Below are 21283 nucleotides of genomic sequence, written 5' to 3' on the forward strand. Positions count from 1 at the left end.
GCTCTAGAGGGTAAAATATCTAATATCCTTGCAATCCCCGGGTGAGGAATGCTCCTTTTAAAGTGTTACAATTTTTCCTGATGTATTTTTGGCAAAGTGGTAAGCCTCAACCCATCCTAGCTCATAAAGGACTAGACATTTCCTCGACGCTCCTTCAAGCATAATTGAACCACCTGTTTTGAAGCATTTCACAATGTCTTAGTCTTAAAACGACCTTGTCCCAACTCTTTTGGAACATGTTGCAGGAATCAATTTGAGTATGAGCATATATTTACATAAAACAGTGAAGTTGATAAGGTAAAACATTACATATCTTGGCTTTTCACTGCTTTAGTTTAAATACAGTCAAAGTGGATAAACAGCTGCTTTCTGCTTGTATTTACATTTTACCTAGTGTCCCAACTCTTTTGGAATTCAGTTTGTATTTTTTTGTACCAAATACATTCATGTTAACCCTCTGCTAGGATGTTCTTAAATATCTTCAGCTTTAAAGACACTCACATATGAAATAATGTACCCATATGTTTCATATGAAAATGCTGTTTATATATATTTTTATAACACACACACACACACACACACACACACACACACACACACACATACACAAAAGTATTCACTCACCCATTCAAATCACTGAATTCGGGTGTTCCAATCACTTCCATGGTCACAGGTGTATAAAACCAAACACCTAGGCATGCCGACTGCTTCTACAAACATTTGTGAAAGAATGGGTCTCTCTCAGGAGCTTGATGAATTCCAGCGTGGTACCGTGATAGGATGCCACCTGTGCAACAAGTCCAGTTGTGAAATTTCCTCACTACTAAATATTCCGCAGTCACCTGTCAGTGATATTATAACAAAGTGGAAGCAATTTGGAACGACAACAACTCAGACAAGCAGTGGAAGGCAACTTTGTGGGAAGTTTGGGAATGGCCCCTTCCTGTTCCAGCACTGCACCAGTGCACAAAGCAAGGTTCATAAAGACATGGATGAGTGAGTTTGGTGTGGAAGAACTTGACTGGCCTTCACAGATTCCCGACCTCAACTTGATAGAACACCTTTGGAATGAATTAGAGCAGAGACTGCGAGCCAGGCTTTCTCGTCCAAGATCAGTGTCTGACCTAACAAGTGCGCTTCTGGGAATTTATGACCATTATTTCATCCATGTCTTTATGGACCTTGCTTTGTGTACTCTTGCGCAGTCATGTTGGAACAGGAAGGGGCCATCCCTGAACTGTTCCCACAAAGTTGGAAGCATGAAATTGTCCAAAATCTCTTTGTCTGCTGAAGCATTAAGAGTTCCTTTCACTGGAACTAAGTGGCTGAGCCAAACTCCTGAAAAACAACCCCACATCTTAATCCCCCCTCCACCAAACTTTACGCTTGGCACAGTGCACGGTAACACAATGAGCAATTCACTGAGCTCCTGAGAGCGACTCATTCTTTCACAAATCTTTGTAGACGCCGTTGTTTGTCTATGCCTAGGTGCTTGGTTTTATACACCGGTAGTCATGGAAGTGATAGGAACTACTGAATTCAATGATTTGGATGGGTGAGTAAATACTTTTGGTAAAAATAAAAAAAAACAAGTTAACCCCAAAGGGTTAAACAAAATATATCACGCATCCAATTCAAAATGTGAACGATTTATTTTGCCAGTTACTTACAGAATCTTTACTAAACTCTTTAAGGAAATTATGAAATTCTTCCTCTGTGACGTTCTTCAGGTTTTTCTGCTGAGCACTCATTGTGAAGATTGGCTGAATAAAAGCAAAAAGATGCAAAAGGTTAAACTGAACAAAACAGAACAGCATAAAAAATCTAAATATCATTGTAAACAGCATTATAGGCCAATCAATCATATATGATGGATACCAAACATGCAGAAGACCATGTCATTGCTGACCAATATATAAACAAAATAAAATTTACTAGTCTGGCTTTAATTATAAATTTTAATGTTTAGGAATACTGGAAACACCTGGTAGATCTTTAGCACATTAGCCGCATTGAATGAAGCAATATGTCTACTTTTAATAACAATATGCAGAAATATGCTTTTTTCTACAGACTGTTTCAGGCAGTGAACTTTTGTGATAAGCCAGTGTTCCCAAAAGTGCGATAATAGCAGAGTGCGATAATAGTAACAGTAATCTGCTGGATTAGCTTCTTAGCAAAGAGGTGCTACACTGCTTCCTGAAACAGTAATGTAATTAGAATTCAAATTAAATTTCTGAGCTCAGGTGACAGCCTTACAACATTATTGTATGTACGTGGCAGTAATATGCAATATAACGATCAGGAAAACCAGGTAAGTCAGGGTTCTAATAATGCTGCAGATGAGTTGTTAAGAACCGTCAATTACCCACCCAAACACCAACCCACCCACAAGCACACACCTCGAATCCTCCAAGTGTGAGACTGACGGAGACATCCAGAGGCGTGTTGACGACACCGGCCACAGATTTAACTAGAGACATGAAGAGCAGGGGGAACCAGACGATGCAGATGAGCAACATCACAATCATGCCACCCATGCCATACTTCACCACCTTCTTCTTCTTCTGGCCTCGTGGCTGAGGATAACGCTGGAACACAAACACAAACATACAGAACAGGTCAGTACACACTCTCATTTTATCCCTTATATTTTATGTTTAAGGCTTTTAATTTCTCCCAAAACCTAGTGAAGCTGCACTAGGATTTACTTATACTAAAGTTAATTTAATTTATATTTAAAGTTAATCAGTAAGTTATCGTGGACAATAAATTTGATGAATATTTGCTTAGACAAAAACAGACAAAAACCAAACAACAAACACATTAACAATAACAACCAGTGGGCATTTGAATCCCAAAACAAATTTTGTACAGAGCATTTTTATTAATTCTTCTGACAAAAATTGTAAACGTATAATTTGTTCTTTCTAAAATGGCACTAGTTTTCCCAAGGAAAGACAGTTTGTCATAATATGTGACCATTACCGGCGTAGTAATGTTACAGTAGAGTTTTTCACAGGCCTCTGCCCAATCAAGCACAGATCACTAGGGCTGTCATGATTATGAAGTGTCACATTATTGTGATTAGCCATTTAATTGTATATTTTTGTTCATTGTATATAACTTTGAATGTACAAGCCAAAGTGGCCAAATAAGCAGATCAGCTATGTTGCATTCTAGCTCTGTTTAGTAGCTATGTAAAAGTTATTCTACACTGTTATGAGTATGCACACACTCAAACAAATTAGTAGTTGCACAGGATCATGTTTACAGTAAAGCAAAGCTACAATTTTACTAAAGCGTTAAAATATATGCAAAAAAAAAACCAACACTCATTACGCTAGCATTCATGCCAATAATAGGCCTCATTCACCAATATCTTCTTATGTTTTTCTTAAATTTGCTCTTAAGAAAGGTCCTAAGAAAAGTCTATGTCAGATTCATGAAAGGTTCTTTTGTGCTTTTGAGCTTGCATAGATTCTGTTCATACCCAAGCACAAATCCCAAACAGGACAACATTGGAGAATGTCAGAATCTTTATGAAAAAGAACTTTCTTCTTCTTAACGGTTGATGAATAAGTGTGTAAATAAGTTAGAGAACCAAGTTTTCATGAGCTCTACTTTGTGTCTTAATTAATATACAGTACTTTTTCAAAAAGTTTCAAAAAAACATTTTCAAAATCTATCTATTTGTGTAATATGTGTCTATTTGCTGAGAAAAGTGTTATTTTAATACTTGAATAAACAAAATTGATAGAATATGAATTAATAATTATATATATATAACCATTTTCAAACCTCTCCACGAGGAAGCCCAGTATTATATGTAGTTAAAAAGCAGCTCCTGGTTTGACCAATCAGCGCTTCATTAAATTGTGCTCATAATGTAATTGATGTCTCTGTGGCGGCTGTGAAGGTGTCAAGGAAAAATATGGACCCAAGAAATTCTTGTTACTTTTTATTGTTTTTATGTTTATTTGAATTATGAATATGACTTTAATGTATATTGTGATAAACTCACTGCTGAAGTAAACTGTTTAAAAATTTGCTTTGATGCCTAAAACTTTCCCACAGTACTGTATTTACTTCTTTTATTTACATTTACTTGCCGATATTACATTTTGCTTGTTGCGTCTAGTGAAATCTGACGACTGTGGTAAATTATTGTTGTCAGTTTAAATAATTACAATGACCTTAAATAAATAGGCAATTACGTAATAAGTGTGAGTGACCTACATAGGGCATGAACGCATCATTTAAATAAATGTACACACATTGACATTTCTTTCAATAAGCTTTCTTTGTGTTTCCACATCTACACTACAGCATGCTTTTAGCCTCTTACCTTCTCTGACTCCCTCCAGCACTTAAGCACAAAGATGTGGGCGTAAATGTCCTCCACACAGATCCAGCTGGACAAGCTGAGTGTGGTGTCTGTCCAGACCCAGTCCATCACGGCCCGTAGCTCCGTTAGGAACGGAATCAAACGGAACCTTCACAACACAGTTAGAAAGTCATTTCCTTGCACAGCAGGCAGTGCTTATGCTCTGAGACCAATCCACAGACTTTCAGCAGACTATCGTTTTAGTCAGTTTTAGATAGAGCTAGGTTGATAATTAAGAATTCTACAACACTAATTAAAATAATTAGAAATAATGGAAATGTTCAGGAAAAAGACTACAGGCATTCTGACTAATTTCAGTTCAGATGAAATGCAATTCCTTAAATAATTCAAAGTGATCTATTGTGGCTTTCAGGGAAGAACTTCACACTATTAACACCAAAATCAAAGGAAATGTGATGTGTAAAAAAGTCTGTATGACACATTATCATAATAGTACATTCACTGAATCCCTGATGCACTTAATTAATTCACATATGTCATGAGAATACAACACTTGGTATACAAAATACCATGGGCTTTTCTTTATGATAATTCTTTCTTAGAAATCTTGATAATAAGATAATAATGAATCTAAAAAAAATCTCAAATTGTTTACAATGTGCTATCAATCCATACACATTTCACTACAAACATGCACTTCATGAAAGTAATTTCTGTTTAAACTGAAGCATGTGAACTAAACTGAAAAAAGACTGAAATCCTTTGTATTTTGAGATACTGTTTTAAACAAATAAGTTAATTCAGAAGTAGAATGTAGGCTTCTGCGATGGACTGGCGACCTGTCCAGGGTGTATCGTGCCTTTCGCCCGAAGACTGCTGGGATAGGCTCCAGCACCCCCCCGCGACCCTGACGGAGAAGCGGCTTGGAAAATGGATGGATGGATGGAATGTAGGCTTAAGAAACAATGAGTTATGCCAATCCAGTTGTATTACCACTTTCTCATTTTGTCAAGCAAACCATTTCCTGTAAATGCTTTAAAGGCTATAAAAATGATCTGGGCCACATACACTGTACTAAGTACCTTTTTAAATAACTAAGAAGCTCTGGAACATCATTTTACAAGCTTAGGCTGAAACGATCCACCAGAACATTTCCTGATAACTGATGCATGCTGGTTTACATCATGCAGCATTAAATAAGTTTTCAATCTTCTTGTTACTCTTTACTCCCTCTCTGGTAAGCAACATTTGCACGTCAGGTTCCCAACATTTACAATCTTACTCTTGTTCACAACCACAAGCATATCTCAATCAACCTCAATCAACTAAATCAATCACAATGCTTTCCAGTATTCCACCATAACTCCCGCCTTGACCACTATAGCTACTTATGCTCTCACCCTTGGAAGAGGAAGAGGTTGACATAGTTGTAGCTTTTGGTCAGGAAGTTGCCCAGCACACGAGTGGGGTAACCACAGCGGATCTGGTAGGCTGACAGACCAAAGTAAATACACTTCACAAAGTACCACAGCTGGGCTACGGTGTTCTGGCTGAAACGCCTGGAGAAGAGCACAGAGGGGAGACGCTCTTTGTTTAAAATATTTTAGCATAATTAATTATAAAACAATACAGCACATAATAGGTTTTAAATGACTTGCACAAGAAAATGGTTCTGTACACAATGCTAAATAGCCTCATAAAAGCAATACAGATCGTTAGTATGAAAAAGCAATACATTTCTGTGACATTTCTGTTTACCTCTCTGTCACCCCTGGAAGGATGAAGAACATCCAAAAGTGGATGCCAAACACTAGGATGACCTGAAAAATCACTTTTCCCATCACAGTTTTGCGGAGGTACAGGGCCCGGTCCACCACCATTGTCCCAAACTGAATCAGTACCATGACCAGGAATGCTCCTGGCACCTGGTCTTCAGACAGCGAGGATGTAATATCCGTTCCTCCTTGATGTTTCTGAGAGGAACATGTTAATGAGACAAAAAGATCACTGGCTTGACACACATAAAACATGACTTTGAATTAGCAGAACTAGAAGTGAGAGAGGTAATGGTAAATTATTTCTGTCTTAAAAAAACAACAGGTTTAGAGGGCTGTCAACTTACTGCATTCATCCATTCTTTGCTGTTTGCTATAGGGCCCTGCAACTTACTGTTAACTATCAAATAAAGGACAATTGTTGACTAAAATAATCTTCCAATTTTGTGTTTCCTCTGTTGGATTTCAGTTGGCAGCCTAATATTTTAAGAAACTGATGTTGATGCATCTTTCATTTATCAATGATATATGTTTTATATTTGATAGCTCCTTTAACAATTAAATAATTAAATGTCAGTTTTATTACATAACCAGTCTGATCTTAAATACCCCAAAAGCCCAGAAGCCAAAGACAATGATAATGAAGTCAACGGTGTCCGCCAAGAACATAAGGACATAGACGTCTGTGACAGCGCTATATTCAGGATGGATCAGGTTATAGAAGAACTGACGAATGGGCAGGTAGATCTCCATCGCTCTGGTGAAAGTATAAAGAACAGCACAGAGAAAGGTCAACTGGATTATAATTAAATGAAACAGACAACCTGCTATTACAGGCACATTTTTATAGTTACATCTAGCTGTAAAATTTATAGAAAGCTAAAACCCAAAACAATGTAAGAGAAAATCCTATACTTTAGATTTAGATATAAAACCAAAAATAATGATCTGTAGGATCTGTAGGTTTTGCTTTATGTACACTCACTTCCTAAGGAGAAAGACCTTGGCTTTGATAAGCTGCTCTCGAATCTTCTCGATGATGAGCTCTTTGCGGCTCTTCGGCTGCACACCGGCCTCACTGCCCTCTCTGCGAATGCTGTTTCTTGTACTTGTGCTGCCTGGGGGAGGCAAAAAACATACAATATTAACTATAAACATACAAAAACAACATGTTTATACAAATAATCTCCTTAAATATAGTTTCAGGAGATTTTAAATTTTCTTTTGTATCTGTTCAGGATATATTTCATTTTTTCCGTTGACCAAACTTGATGTGAATAGTTATGTTCTGTCTAGTTTGGCTACCTTGACCCCTCACCTCTCTTTGAGCGCATAGATGAATTGCGGGACACGTGTGAGACCCCGCTGGAGCTTTTGCGTCGCTGGTACGTGCACTGCTCAGGGAAGCGCATATGTACGTGCACCTGCATGGAGTCAATTGAGGTGCCCATGTTGATGGACTTCATGGAGTGAGGGGACAAGCTCTTCTTCTCTTCCTCAGCAGGGGTTGTCTTCGTTGTCATCTCTTCATCCTCAGACTCGTCACGATGAAGGGAGTGATCTTTCTTCATTGCTTTTGGGTCATCATCATCCCATAAACCATGGCACTGGAAGCAGAAAACGAGAAGACAAGTGGTCAAAACTGGAAAGACATTGCTACCCATCAGAATAGACATATGAAAGTAATAAATGGAGCTGCATATATTTGTATACTGAATGCAGTTGCTGTCATATCAAAATCTTGTTGTATTTTTTTTTTTTTTTAAAACATTCTAAAATGTTAGCTTCCACTCTGTGAAAATTTTATGGGCCAATAGAAACACTACAGTTACATTGAAATTAATCATAAAATTAATGCACATTAAAATTAAGAACACTTCTATCCATCTTCTTTTATAAAGTTGCCACTGGTGATATAAGGTAAACAATGTCTTTGTGTGTATTTTGCACCAATGGTTCTCAACCTAGTCCTTAGGAACCCCTAGCCAGTCTGCATTTTCTGCAATCTGTTCTAGTATACAATACACCCATGTCAGGCAATCAGTATTTTTCAGACTGATTACCCAAGGCAAATGTGTTTGTAGCTGAAACAGAACATAAATGTGGACTGGCTGATGGTCCCCTAGGAAATAGCATCCCATCAATGGGGGTGAGAATAAATAAATAAATAAAATATATAAATTAGACCATATATATATATATATATATATATATATATATATATATATATATATATATATATATACATATATATACATACATACATATACACACACACACACACACACACACACACACATATATATATATATATATATATATATATATATATATACAGTGGGTTGCAAAAGTATTCAGCCCCCTTGAACTTTTCAACCTTTTGCCACATTTCAGGCTTCAAACATAAAGATATGAAATTGTAATTTTTTGTGAAGAATCAACAACAAGTGGGACACAATTGTGAAGTGGAACGAAATTTATTGGATATTTTAAACTTTTTTTAGAAATAAAAAACTGAAAAGTGGGGCGTGCAATATTATTCGGCCCCTTTACTTTCAGTGCAGCAAACTCACTCCAGAAGTTCAGTGAGGATCTCTGAATGATCCAATGTTGACCTAAATGACTGATGATGATAAATAGAATCCACCTGTGTGTAATCAAGTCTCCGTATAAATGCACCTGCTCTGTGATAGTCTCAGAGTTCTGTTTAAAGCGCAGAGAGCATCATGAAGACCAAGGAACACACCAGGCAGGTCCGAGATACTGTTGTGGAGAGGTTTAAAGCTGGATTTGGATAGAAAAAGATTTCCCAAGCTTTAAACATCTCAAGGAGCACTGTGCAAGCGATCATATTGAAATGGAAGGAGCATCACACCACTGCAAATCTACCAAGACCCGGCCGTCCCTCTAAACTTTCAGCTCAAACAAGGAGAAGACTGATCATAGATGCAGCCAAGAGGCCCATGATCACTCTGGATGAACTGCAGAGATCTACAGCTGAGGTGGGAGACTTTGTCCATAGGACAACGATCAGTGGTACACTGCACAAATCTGGGCTTTATGGAAGAGTGGCAAGAAAAAGCCATTTCTCAAAGATATCCATAAAAAGTCTCATTTAATGTTTGCCACAAGCCACCTGGGAGACACACCAAACATGTGGAAGAAGGTGCTCTGGTCAGATGAAACCAAAATCGAACTTATGTTTGGCGTAAAAGCAATACAGCTCATCACCCTGAACATCCTGTTGGAGTCTGCAAAAGACCTGAGACTGGGACGGAGATTTATCTTCCAACAAGACAATGATCCAAAACATAAAGCAACATCTACAATGGAATGGTTCACAAATAAACGTATCCAGGTGTTAGAATGGCCAAGTCAAAGTCCAGACCTGAATCCAATCGAGAATCTGTGGAAAGAGCTGAAAACTGCTGTTCACAAACGCTCTCCATCCAACTTCACTGAGCTCGAGCTGTTTTGCAAGGAAGAATGGGCAAAAATTTCAGTCTCTCGATGTGCAAGACTGACAGAGACGTACCCCAAGCCACTTGCAGCTGTAATCACAGCAAAAGGTGGCGCTACAAAGTATTAAAGCAAGGGGGCTGAATAATATTGCACGCCCCACTTTTCAGTTTTTTATTTCTAAAAAAAGTTTAAAATATCCAACAAATTTCGTTCCACTTCACGATTGTGTCCCACTTGTTGTTGACTCTTCACAAAAAATGTCAATTTCATATCTTTATGTTTGAAGCCTGAAATGTGGCAAAAGGTTGAAAAGTTCAAGGGGGCTGAATACTTTTGCAACCCACTGTATATATATATATATATATATATATATATATAAAGAACACTTTCTTTTTATCTTAGCAAGCATAATCTAAAAATGAAATAAGACAAAAAATAAGCAAAGGGAAGCACCTTGAGAATAGAGCGATGGAAGAAGAGGGCAAGCAGCTGGACAAGGTCATAATGGACGTAGCCATCTTTTTTCTCAACCCCAATGATGTTAGGGGGGTGGTAGGGCTTATTTCTGTCCGCTATGTTCTGGTTGAAGGGGAAGAAACTGAACTGGAAGAAGTATTTGATGACAATGGTAACCTGAAAGAAGAGTTTACCCACTTTTTTAAGTCCTGCATATCACTGCATATCATAATGAAATTTAATTATGTAGACTTTGTGAAATTTATTAAGGCAGAAAGAGATTCATTTTTCTTATAAAATTAATTTCTAAGAAAGAGAGAACATTACCTGTCCAAATACATGCACAGATATTTTAAAACTGTGTCTACTACAACATTCTTTAAATCTGCTCTAAAAACTATCCAGTACGAAAAAGGCACTTGCCTCTGTGTACACGATGGCGGTCATCCAGAAGCGTTTGCTGGGCCGTGGCACAGAGAGCATGGCCCACAGGAAGATGAGGATGGGCAACACCAGCGTTGCCATGGAGGCCGAGATCATGTGGTTGAGGATGATGACCAGGTAGCAGACCATTTCAGAGTGCGCCACCAGCAGGTTGTAGAGGGCATAGCACAGCTGTAGACCCAGTGGCTGGGACTTGTAGAACCGCTCAGAGCCTTCAAGCTCCTCGTCAAAGAACATTCTGGAAAATGGAGAGAAACAAATTAAATTGTACATTGTACCACTGTATTATTTAAAAAAATATAAAGTCCTCTTTCATCTCCTGTAGAGGTCTGCACAAGGCGGGTTCACCCACGGCTTCTGCGTTATTATTTCTGCTAAATAATTTGTGGGTGGGATTCCGTGTGAAGCATTGTGGTCATTGCAGGTAAACACTCTGGTGGGTATTTTGGCTGGCAGACTTGGGTGGGCTTGAATAGCAACTAATAAGTTGAAGCAAACAAGCAACAAATAAGCTGCAAGTGGGCCACAGAGAAAAACATGTTGATAATCACAAGCAGCAAAACACATGAAGCTATAGAGCATTAAAGAAATATCTATGCACAAAAACAAACAGATTTTTTTCCCATAACAAATCTTTTGGCCTTTTAACTTGCACCGTGGCATAAGTTTCTTTTTTGACTTTTAATGAATTTCAGCTAACTTGTAGACATCTTATAGAGTAATTAGCTAAGAATATAATGATGACACAGATAAAAAAAAAACTGTTAGTAGGGACACCAAGCTGCTACACAAAATATTTCCTAAAATACAAAAATATTAACTTTTCTTTTACAACACTGAAATGTTTATACATGCTGCAGGGTGTGCAGATGTGTGAAGGGTTTGGAGGGAGCTTCATGGGATTTGCATGGACACATCCTACATCAGAGTAGCTGATTGCAGCAAACACAGGTGGGAGCTGATGAGGACCACATGCAAAGCCCAAAGTAGGCTGAACCGGGCAGGGATGGGCAAGAATTACACTAGATTTTGTGGGTGCAGGTGGACGTGATTAGTGGTTAAATCAGGCAGGTGCAGGTATAAATAATCAGGCCTTTGCAGACCTCTAATTCCCAGCTTCAAAACATATAATCAGACACATATAATGTGTACAGTGTGTATGGCTCACTTGTTGAGGAGCAGCTCGCTGGCCGTGAGCTCGGTGGTCTGTGAAGGCAGCAGTGAGTCGTCCAAGTCTGACCTGCTGTCTGAAGTCATCAGCATCAGCCTCTTGTCATTGTCACTTTCCTCCGAACTTATTGACAGCCTGTCAAAGCTCACGGCCTTGCTATAGCTGGGCGGTACATCTGCATCAGACGTGTTGGGGGCATCTGTGTCAGGGGTAAAGAGCTGGCCAGCTACCCGATCTGCAGATACGTATTCTGGGCCAGATGACTCACCATCAGTCCTCCTGGGGCTCTGATCTCCAGCTTCTCGCTCCATCCTGTACTGCTCCTCATCCTGCTGATCTTCAGGTTCCCATTCAATTTGTTCAGGGTCTTTTTCTTCAGATTCCTGTTCTGGTTCAATCTCCTGCTCTGGTTCGGGCCCCTGATCTGGTTTAAGCTCCTGCTCTAGTTCGATTTCCTGCTCTGGTTTGGGCCCCTCCTCTGGTTTAGGCTCCTGCTCTGGTTCAAGCTCCTGCCCCAGTTCAATTTCCTGCTCTGGCTCAGGCTCCTGCTCTGTCTCAGGTTCCTGCTCTGGTTCCAACTCCTGCTCTAGTTCAGGCTCCTGCTCTGGTTCAAGCTCCTGCTCTAAGTTGGGCTCCTGTTCTGGTTCAGGCTTCTTGGAGCTCCAAGGGTCTTCATTTTGTTCTTCGACCTGTTTAGGACTTTCCAGTTTGGTCTGTGCCTGGTCCTGCTCATCCTCCGCCTCCTCAATAGTGTCATTGGTGCCTTGCCGTGAGAATAAAGTGATGCACTGAGTGGCTTCACTATTGAAAAAAAAAAGCAATTTTCACAAACTCAATCCTAATAAACAGAAGTAAATTATGAAGTACAATTATGAACATCAAGTTTTGAGACACCTTAACCTCTTTTGAAAATTTTAATTTTCTTGCTTTTTTTATTCGTCAAGAAAGATTTCCCGCAAAAGTGCTGTCAACATGAAACAGCTGTTTCCTAATACCTCAGAAAAATTACACTATTCCTGATGGTAGAGTAGTATTCTATCAAATACTGTCACAAATATTTACCTCCAATAATGCTTTCCTCAAGATAAATTTCCTTAAATTAAAATGCTCCTTTTTCAATAAAAGGAAAATTCTCATGTCTTGAGCATTTTGAAAACGTAGGTGTCCGCAAACTTTAGCAGTACTGAAAACAGACCTTAATCCTGTTCTTTTCATAAGTTATCTAGCAGAAGAGATGGTATGACAGCGTTAACAACCGAGGATGTGTAATTGCATTAAAGACCTGGAGATGGCACTGCTGCCGCTGTCCTCAGATGAGTTGGACATGTCCAGGCCATACATTTTGCGCAATTTGGGCCGAGCACGCTCGCTTGTTTTGGGCACATTCTGAGGCATATCATCCAGGTCATCCAGTGTGGACTGGCGGGAAAAGAGCATGGTGGCCTCTGTGTATGCACTGATGGATGGAGACATGAGGAGACGGAAAGATGGAAACATGAAATGACTGAGGGGGACAAAGAAAACATGAGCAAAATAATATATAAATTATACAAACTGTATATAAATGATGAAATGTGACATTATCCTCAAAGCCATACATTTCAGACTCTTTCTTCTTTAAAGCATTAAAGGAATTTCACAATATTATAGCTGGGAATGGGGTGCGATTCATATGAAGCTTACAAATTTGAGCATTTGGCTGGGTATTGTTATCAAAAGGCTCACTGATGGAATGCAGCAAAAATAAATGCCCACTGGTTTTCTAAGTGGAACTAGAGTGTGATACAGGCAGAGTGTAACACCACCATGATTTCACTGCAAAAAAAGCTCTCAGTGTCCTCAAGCTATTAAGAGCGATTATTTTTTTTTGGAGAGACGGTCTGATAATTGAACCCTTTGAACTTTTTGGCTTAATAAACTGGCTACTAATCAGTTATTAGTCTTAAAACGCATGAACAGATATTCAGTAAATTGAGTAAAAATCCAATACAAGAAAGGAATTAAAGGTAGCTCTAAATGTAGATCTGTGCTGTTCTGTTTCAAAAACAGGTCAGCAACATAGTTAAAAGACAAAAGACATTCTCTATTTATGGTGTCAAAGGGACCTTGAGATGCTGTCTCTGGACATCACAGAGTCCTGGCTCTCCATAGTGTAGCCCCTGCGTCTGCGGCGGACCCTTTGAGAGCCTGAAGTAGAATCCTCCTCGCTGATCCTGTCTAGCCCTGACTCCCGGGATGCATTTAGACGCATCTGTTTCTGGTAGTACACATGGATGCTCTCACGTGATGGCACATTTCCCTGCGGAATCAGACCAAATGTGAGCAGCTCTGGCAAATATTGTTCTTGGCATCAAAAAAAGCTCAATACAATTGACTTTTCTTTTACTCTAGTGGATTTGTTTTTGTGCAACACAGGACATTGTGCATTCTTAAGACAAATTCTGAGACAACAAATTAAACTGATAACATTACTATCCCTCCTGTAAGACACAAGAACAAAATGCCCTAAGAAAGTGTTAGCTCTTATTAAAAGAGAAAGGCTACTAGATGACTGTTCATGCATGATTCAGTCTAGCCTGAATTACAAAACACAAAGACTGTATACTTCGAAGCAGGTAATTGGAAAAGGATGCATATATGTTGTTTTATATTTGTGTTCAGCACCTTTTTGACCTCTCTGGTGAGCATACAGCGTTCAATGCGAAGGACAGTGGAGATATCAATGTATTCTTTACAGATGGAGTTGATCCACACAGTCAGGCTGTCCAATGTGGTCAGGAACAGCACCCACGTGAATTTGATTATGTTGAAAACCCTCTTAATGATGTTGTCTATTTGAAAAAGATGGACATATTACTCAAATAACTTGTGTATAAAATGTCTTCCTGAAACAGTCCATAGCATCCTGTTTTGGAAAGACAGAACCATAAACTTTCTGAATCACAAAGAAGCTAAAAGGCCTTTCTTTAATTGGAGTGAAGGAAATCTTAATAAAATATAAATCCAAAAAAATTTTTTAGTTATATTTTAATATTTTTCTCACTTAATCTTATACAGAGGATCTGGAATACAAAGATATTAAATGCACGCTTCATTAATGGGCAATAACAAAAGCATTATATACCCTGATATAATTATTTCTCAATTCTAGCACACTAAAAGAAGTAGTGAAATTCAACATATAAATTATAAACTTTCAATAGTCACTTTAAGTAAAAGAGGAGATATATTATTATGATCTGGATTTGCTCAGAAGTACTGTTTTGTGTATACAGTCCTGTTTCATGGAAAGAAAAATATTTTTGTCCTATGTTATGCTAAATATGTTATTTACTGACAGGGAAGAGAAAAAGTCTGAAGTCTTTAAATTGAATATAAATGTAACTCCTTATGTAATTAAACATGAAACTTTACAGTTGAATAGTTACCAACAGTAGTAACACTTGAAACTGTTTTGTTTATCACAGAGCATGACAGTTGTGATTTTCAAAAATGTGATTCATTTTTCCAATAATGACAACCAGATCAGACCCAGACTCTCTCACGTGCATATGACACAGATTTAGTCAAATGCATGACTAGAGGTTTTTATTAGCATGAACGTTTGCTTTCATGCAAATCTGCAGGCATACCTGGCCCTTCTTTCTTCTCCTCTGTAGTCTGTTTTTCATCATCCCCTACCTCGATTGCTACATGCCCTGAACACACAAACAAAATTCATCTTATCATTACTATCATCAAGTCTTATTATGTGAAGTGTGTACTGTATGTGAAATAGCAAATAATGCTTTATAAGCTCTACACTGCACCTTCTTTCTTCTCTTTACGATGTTTATGCCCTCTACCGTATCTTCTCCAGAAATGGCGTCTCTCCTTGCTTCGCTGCTTCAGAGCTGTTTTGGAGTCTGTAATCCACGCGTGGTACACAAACTGTGGAGTAACATAAGCTACAAAAATCAAAGCATCTAAACAGACTTAGCTAATTACATGGGTGAGTTGCAGGCAACATATCACAATTTTTTACATTGCCAAGCCTCAGACTGAAGTCAAACAACCATTTTTCAACTTACTTGCTTTCAACTTTCATAATCTCTGTATCTTCATATCAACAAGCAAAGATCTGATGTGATGTGAAATCTCAATTACATCATTTTTGCAATTTTAAAGATCTTTCTTTCATTTTTGTTAATTTTGATTGTTTGAATCCAGGCAACACAAGCCAACCATGATGGACAATGCCATGACTACAGTTTGTTTGCCCCACTGAGATTGAAGCCACTTCTGAAATTTTGAATAAGCTTACTGGTGAGTGCTTTTGCTTGGTCTGATTACTATCATACAATGGGGCAAGTCAAATGGACTGAACCTAAACAACAACAACAACAAAAAAAAAAAAACACACTACACAACACAGTACAATTCACATACAAATCAACATCAATAAAGGTAATGGCACATCTGAAATACATGCTAACCAAAGATTTTTGCACTTTAAATAAATAAACAAACCAATAAACAAACACAAGATGGCATATTTTACAGAGCTTTTCCATTCCACGCTGCCTCATCTGGGACAATATTTTAGACCCATTTTAAGACCCCATTAACACAACAAACAGCACCATGGGAGGGAAAGGCTAAGCACTGCCAACAGAACACCATAATCTAACACAAGCAACCAGACAGTGGTAGCATAACTCTGGTGTGATACCTTGGCTGCCCTGATAATATACTGCAGGATAGTTTTGGGCAGTTTTATGATAGACCTGGGCAATGCCAGGACAGCTGAGGCAAACTTTCCAATCGCTCGCTGAGGGAGAAGGACAGAGTCAGCCAGAGTTAAAGGGAACTTAAAAAAAAAAGTCACTGAGTAAGTGGGCTAAAAAAAAACACCTCAAGGGTGCTTTTAAAGGGATAGTTTGTCTAAACAGTGCTAATATGACCAAATGCCAACAGCACAAACAATAAGGGTGTAGGTGGTGATTCCAGTGCAACAATGTCTGAATGTTATAATAATTATAATTGATTATATTAACATTCAACAAAGATTCACTGAAATTTGAAAATTTTAATTACCTCCAGTCATGGTTGTATATACAAAGTATTTTTTAAAAATCCAGAACAATAAAAGGAAATCAAGATAAATTAGAAATTTCATGACACAATGAGTCGTTTACTAAAGAATCATCAACAAATACAGTTTTTGTTAGGTCAGATATTTACACTACAGGTACAAGCTGTTTTTTTGGTTAACATATCCCTTTACCAGGCTATGGATATGTACAACACAAGAGATTTCAGATCAATAATGTTTTGTATTACAATTGAATAAACATAAATAAATATGCACAGATTGATATGATGCACATGCTTGACAAAAGGATACAAATAATAAATGTGAATACTAAAAGTCATAGTATAGGAAAATTGAAACACTGTTCTCTTGAGCTATGTTAATGTTAGAACTCTTTGGTCCAAAAGTTGACATGAAAAAAATATGTTAATATGGCCACTCTGGCATTCAGCTGCCATTTTTTTCTCCTCTCAAACCTAGGGTTTGCTCACCTGGAAAGCTGATTTCTTGGGAGGTTCATCCTCTTTTTTCTCTTCCTCTTCTTCCTCCTGTTCACTGTCAGTCTCAAACAGGTAATAATCTCCACTCCTCACCACTAAGAGAGGAAAAGTGTGAATAGTCACCTAATGCACCTAAGTCTCTAGCTAGAACAGTAGCACAGGATAACATCAAATGTGCAGGTTTAAAAGTGTTTAACATGGAGATATTCACAGATATTCAACAGCACACAGTCAATGATGTGATTTACATTAATCTCAGACTTAAGAATCTGTACTGTCTGATTATATGAGCCAAAAATGGATTGCAAAGGAAGGCAACATTTATCCAGTTTTCAACCAAACTTATAACAGTACTCAAGAAAAATCTACAAACCTGGTAAATGTTACTAACACAACAGACACCACAGACAGTACAATTTCAAAACTAAAACTATTAAAGCTGTGGCTTGAAGACAGCATGCAAAAGTCAAGGGAAATGAAAAGAAGCACGCTTGGATTAAAGGATAAACTGGCTTTAAGACACTTTAGCTTTCCTCTTAAAATGACAGATTAAGCCTGGAAATAGTAAGCAACATACTACTAGACATTATATAAGGATTCTAAGTAGTGCCCTGTAACAGACTAAACATGATAACATCATGAATCAAGCCCTGCTTGAAGTTTGTCCTCATATGAAAGAAAATAATGGATCAACATATTTGTCCTCAGTTTCACAGTGCAGGACAGGAATTCGAGTAGGGAAACTGCCTTATGTCCTTGAACAGAAGAGTCATAATATAGAGGGGTGGGATAGGGTGGGGGTAATAAAAGAAATCAAAACATGATAAACCACATAGAAACAGAATCAATTTCTATGGATGAAGGAACAGAAATTATAACAAAAACAATGAAAGCAAATTATGTCTAGCATGATTTATAATAGACAGGACCCCACACAGATGAACTGTTCTGCTTCAAGGTTTCTGAACATTTTGAGAATGTTCAATTGGCTTTTATCTGGACTGGTTTGTAATTTATTTTATACTATTAAGGGGTAGTTGAAATGTTAATTGGGCTTAATATGACAAAGCTAGCTAGCTAGCAATCCAGGTTGAACCATCCATAGTCTAGTACAGTAGAACAATATCACTGTCAGATCAAAACCTTGTAACTAATTTTTTTCATGCATTTTAAACACAATCTGAAAATATCAGCTGGTCTTTAAATTGTGTGAATATTTCATGCTTCATGCAAAATAGTAATTTTGGACCAACAAACAAGGTCCCAAAATTACTTAGGAAAAAATGTAATGTTTATTAACCATCAACTTACAATTAAAGTTGAGAATGTTTTTTTCCTTTTCCTGAAAAGTTACCATTTTGGAGATACAAAGTTTTGTTCAGATGTGACATAAAATATACATGTGAGAGCTATTTTTTAATTCATCTTCATCATCTCTGTATATGAAATCAAACCTTTTATCCACAGACATCAGTTCATTCCGCAGGTGTCTCTATCTCTATTTGTGAAAGAGAGAGACTGCAGTCATGATTCTTAATTTCTAAGAAGTACATGTGACTGGGAAAAATGAACTCTCTCTTTCTCTTAATTGGTTTGAGATTACTTTGAAACACAGCAGAGTGATTCTCAACTGTGGGCTCTGGAGACCTGGTCATTTTTATAATCCATGTCACAACATGGTCAAAAACCTGATACCACCCAGATTTCAACATTTTTCCTGTACTAAGAAGCTTTGTGTTACAAATCTATTTAAGGTACTTATTATTTCATATAATTTCAGGAGTAAACACTTGATATCAGTGGACTGAGTTAATAAATTACAAATGGCACAACGTTCTTCAAAACTTTGTAAGCTTTCATCAAAAGTTTAGAATCACTCTTCTTTAATACAGTCATACGCAACAGTTTGAATACCTCTTGTGAAATCATGCTTTGTTGCTTTTCTAAGTAAAAAATGAACAGATTTTCTACAAGGAACAGATTTAAATATGACATTTACTTGCTGAGTTTAACATAATTGTAAAAATAAGACAAACATAAAACAATAAATGTGCCATAACTTTTGCACGTGCTGTAATTTTTGTTTTATTGGTCCTTCCATTTTGTTAAATTCAGCAAATAAATAGTAGTTACGCATTAAAATGTGCAGAAATGTGTTCTCTGCAGCAGATGTGTTAACTGACTTTCACTTGGAAAATCAATAAAGCATTTCCACACAACTGTATGAACCCATTTCTGTTCCAAATACATTTATAAAATGATTCTAATAAAAACGCTTCTATGCTTCAACCCTACCCTATGTCACAGGTTAGAACTTTTTTGCATGAAGCAGTGAAAAATGATGTATATGTATAACATTCATGAATGTATAACATTCAGAATTAAGAATGTTCCCATAAATAGTCAAATTGTTTTTGAATAAAATAACAGCAATAATATGACGAGTGATTCCAAACTTTTGAACAGTAATGTCTATGAAATATAATATTCATATATATATATATTTACTGCATGCTTTGCCAGTGTTGTAAGAAGCCTTAAATAGATGCAGGAGAAATGTAAGGTCTGGGTGATATGTGTTTGTTGACGGGTCAGTCTCACTGAGCCCTGGTGCAGTATGGGAATCCTCAGTTCTGGTCAAGGACACGAGGAGCACTCAGAGCAGACGAAATGATGATGGTAAACCTACTGGAAGCATGGTCAACCCAAGGCCTCCACCACTGCTTTTTTTTGGCCTTGGTTTTCTCTTTCTCTGCTCCTAAAATAAAATGGTGGCAAGATCATTAACAAAACTGATACCATGTGCACATGCAACAAGTAAGATTATTTTGCTGTGTTTTCTTATGATGTAACAATTTCTAGCAATGTCATTTTTAAGCATTGTCACAGCACACAGGCTTTATCATTAAACAGATAAAATCTTTCAGGACAGAGAAGATGATTCTGTTCAGTGAGGTCACTTTTCGTCTACAGTTTCCACTCTTTGTAGTAAAGGCCAGTCTTTTGATGAGACCATACACCACACACTCAATCCAAACATATTCCCCTTTAATTCAGAGGCCTCCATCATACCATCATCGTCTTCTCCTTCAGGTGGGATAAGGTTCTGCCCGTCTGCAGATTCCTGGGCCATGCTCAGCATCTTCTCCTTCCCCTTCTTAAACTTCTCCTGCCGGGTCTTAATTCGGTCCATCCTGGTTTAATGCATTCACACTCAAAAATATGATTCTGATTTCACAATGAACTCACAATGGTCTAACTGAGCTCTGTGAAGTCACTTTTACTTAGAATTGTTTTATTTTATGTAATTATTTATTCCTTACATACAGTTGTATGCAGAATTGTGGGCATCGCTAGTTAAAAGCCAATGTTTTGTTGATTTTCTAATTGAAAATTTATGAACACACAAATGCACAATTACTGTTTGTTGAATTTAACAAGTTGGAAAAAAGAAAACAAAATGGAACATTTAATATGTTATGATTTATTTTTTCCTAATATGAATTCCTAATATCCTTAAATTTGGCAAATGAATAAAAAAACATGCTCTAAAATTAGCATATTTACATTTATTTGCTGTAGAGGGTGTGTTAACATGTTTTCACTTAAACATAATTTGACCAGGTGTGTTCAAACGTTTGTATATGATTGTATCTTTATACACTGCTCAAAAAAATAAAGGGAAAACAACACAATATAACTCCAAGTAAATCAAACTTCTGTGAAATCAAACTGTCCAGTTATGAAGCAACACTGATTGATTAATCAATTTCACTGCTGTTGTGCAAATGGAATAGACAACCGGTGGAAATTATTGGCAATTAGCAAGACACACTCAATAAAGTAGTGGTTCTGCAGGTACACTTCTCAGTACCTTTCTGCTTTCTGGCTGATGTTTTGGTCACTTTTGAATGTTGTGGGTGCTTTCACACTCATGGTAGCATGAGACGGACTCTACAACCCACACAAGTGGCTCAGGTAGTGCAGCTCATTCAGGATGGCACATCAATGCGAGCTGTGGCAAGAAGGTTTGCTGTGTCTGTCAGCGTAGTG

At 37.6% G+C, this 21283-nt stretch overlaps 1 protein-coding gene across 3 annotated transcripts in view; it reads right to left on the reverse strand.

The window, feature by feature from the left end:
* The window catches only part of LOC108414168 (piezo-type mechanosensitive ion channel component 2), an 86946-nt gene that overhangs the window by 7632 nt on the left and 58031 nt on the right, over positions 1–21283 (reverse strand). For 2 of the 3 annotated variants that reach the window (XM_037531148.1, XM_037531149.1), the window contains 20 exons: positions 20303–20424; positions 19920–19988; positions 17222–17325; positions 16368–16466; positions 15466–15586; positions 15289–15354; positions 14321–14487; positions 13762–13955; positions 12939–13112; positions 11654–12457; positions 10465–10723; positions 10039–10218; positions 7442–7730; positions 7109–7241; positions 6733–6880; positions 6107–6321; positions 5749–5907; positions 4349–4496; positions 2403–2591; positions 1671–1763 (listed from right to left, as the gene is read on the reverse strand). In XM_037531148.1, the coding sequence (XP_037387045.1) occupies positions 1671–1763; positions 2403–2591; positions 4349–4496; positions 5749–5907; positions 6107–6321; positions 6733–6880; positions 7109–7241; positions 7442–7730; positions 10039–10218; positions 10465–10723; positions 11654–12457; positions 12939–13112; positions 13762–13955; positions 14321–14487; positions 15289–15354; positions 15466–15586; positions 16368–16466; positions 17222–17325; positions 19920–19988; positions 20303–20424 (3733 nt within the window). The remainder of the gene's footprint in view (positions 1–1670; positions 1764–2402; positions 2592–4348; positions 4497–5748; positions 5908–6106; positions 6322–6732; positions 6881–7108; positions 7242–7441; positions 7731–10038; positions 10219–10464; positions 10724–11653; positions 12458–12938; positions 13113–13761; positions 13956–14320; positions 14488–15288; positions 15355–15465; positions 15587–16367; positions 16467–17221; positions 17326–19919; positions 19989–20302; positions 20425–21283) is intronic. The other variant, XM_037531150.1, reaches the window with a different exon arrangement.

This window comes from Pygocentrus nattereri, chromosome 19, assembly GCF_015220715.1.
Source record: "Pygocentrus nattereri isolate fPygNat1 chromosome 19, fPygNat1.pri, whole genome shotgun sequence".
In the NCBI taxonomy this organism is placed as follows: Eukaryota; Metazoa; Chordata; class Actinopteri; order Characiformes; family Serrasalmidae; genus Pygocentrus; species Pygocentrus nattereri.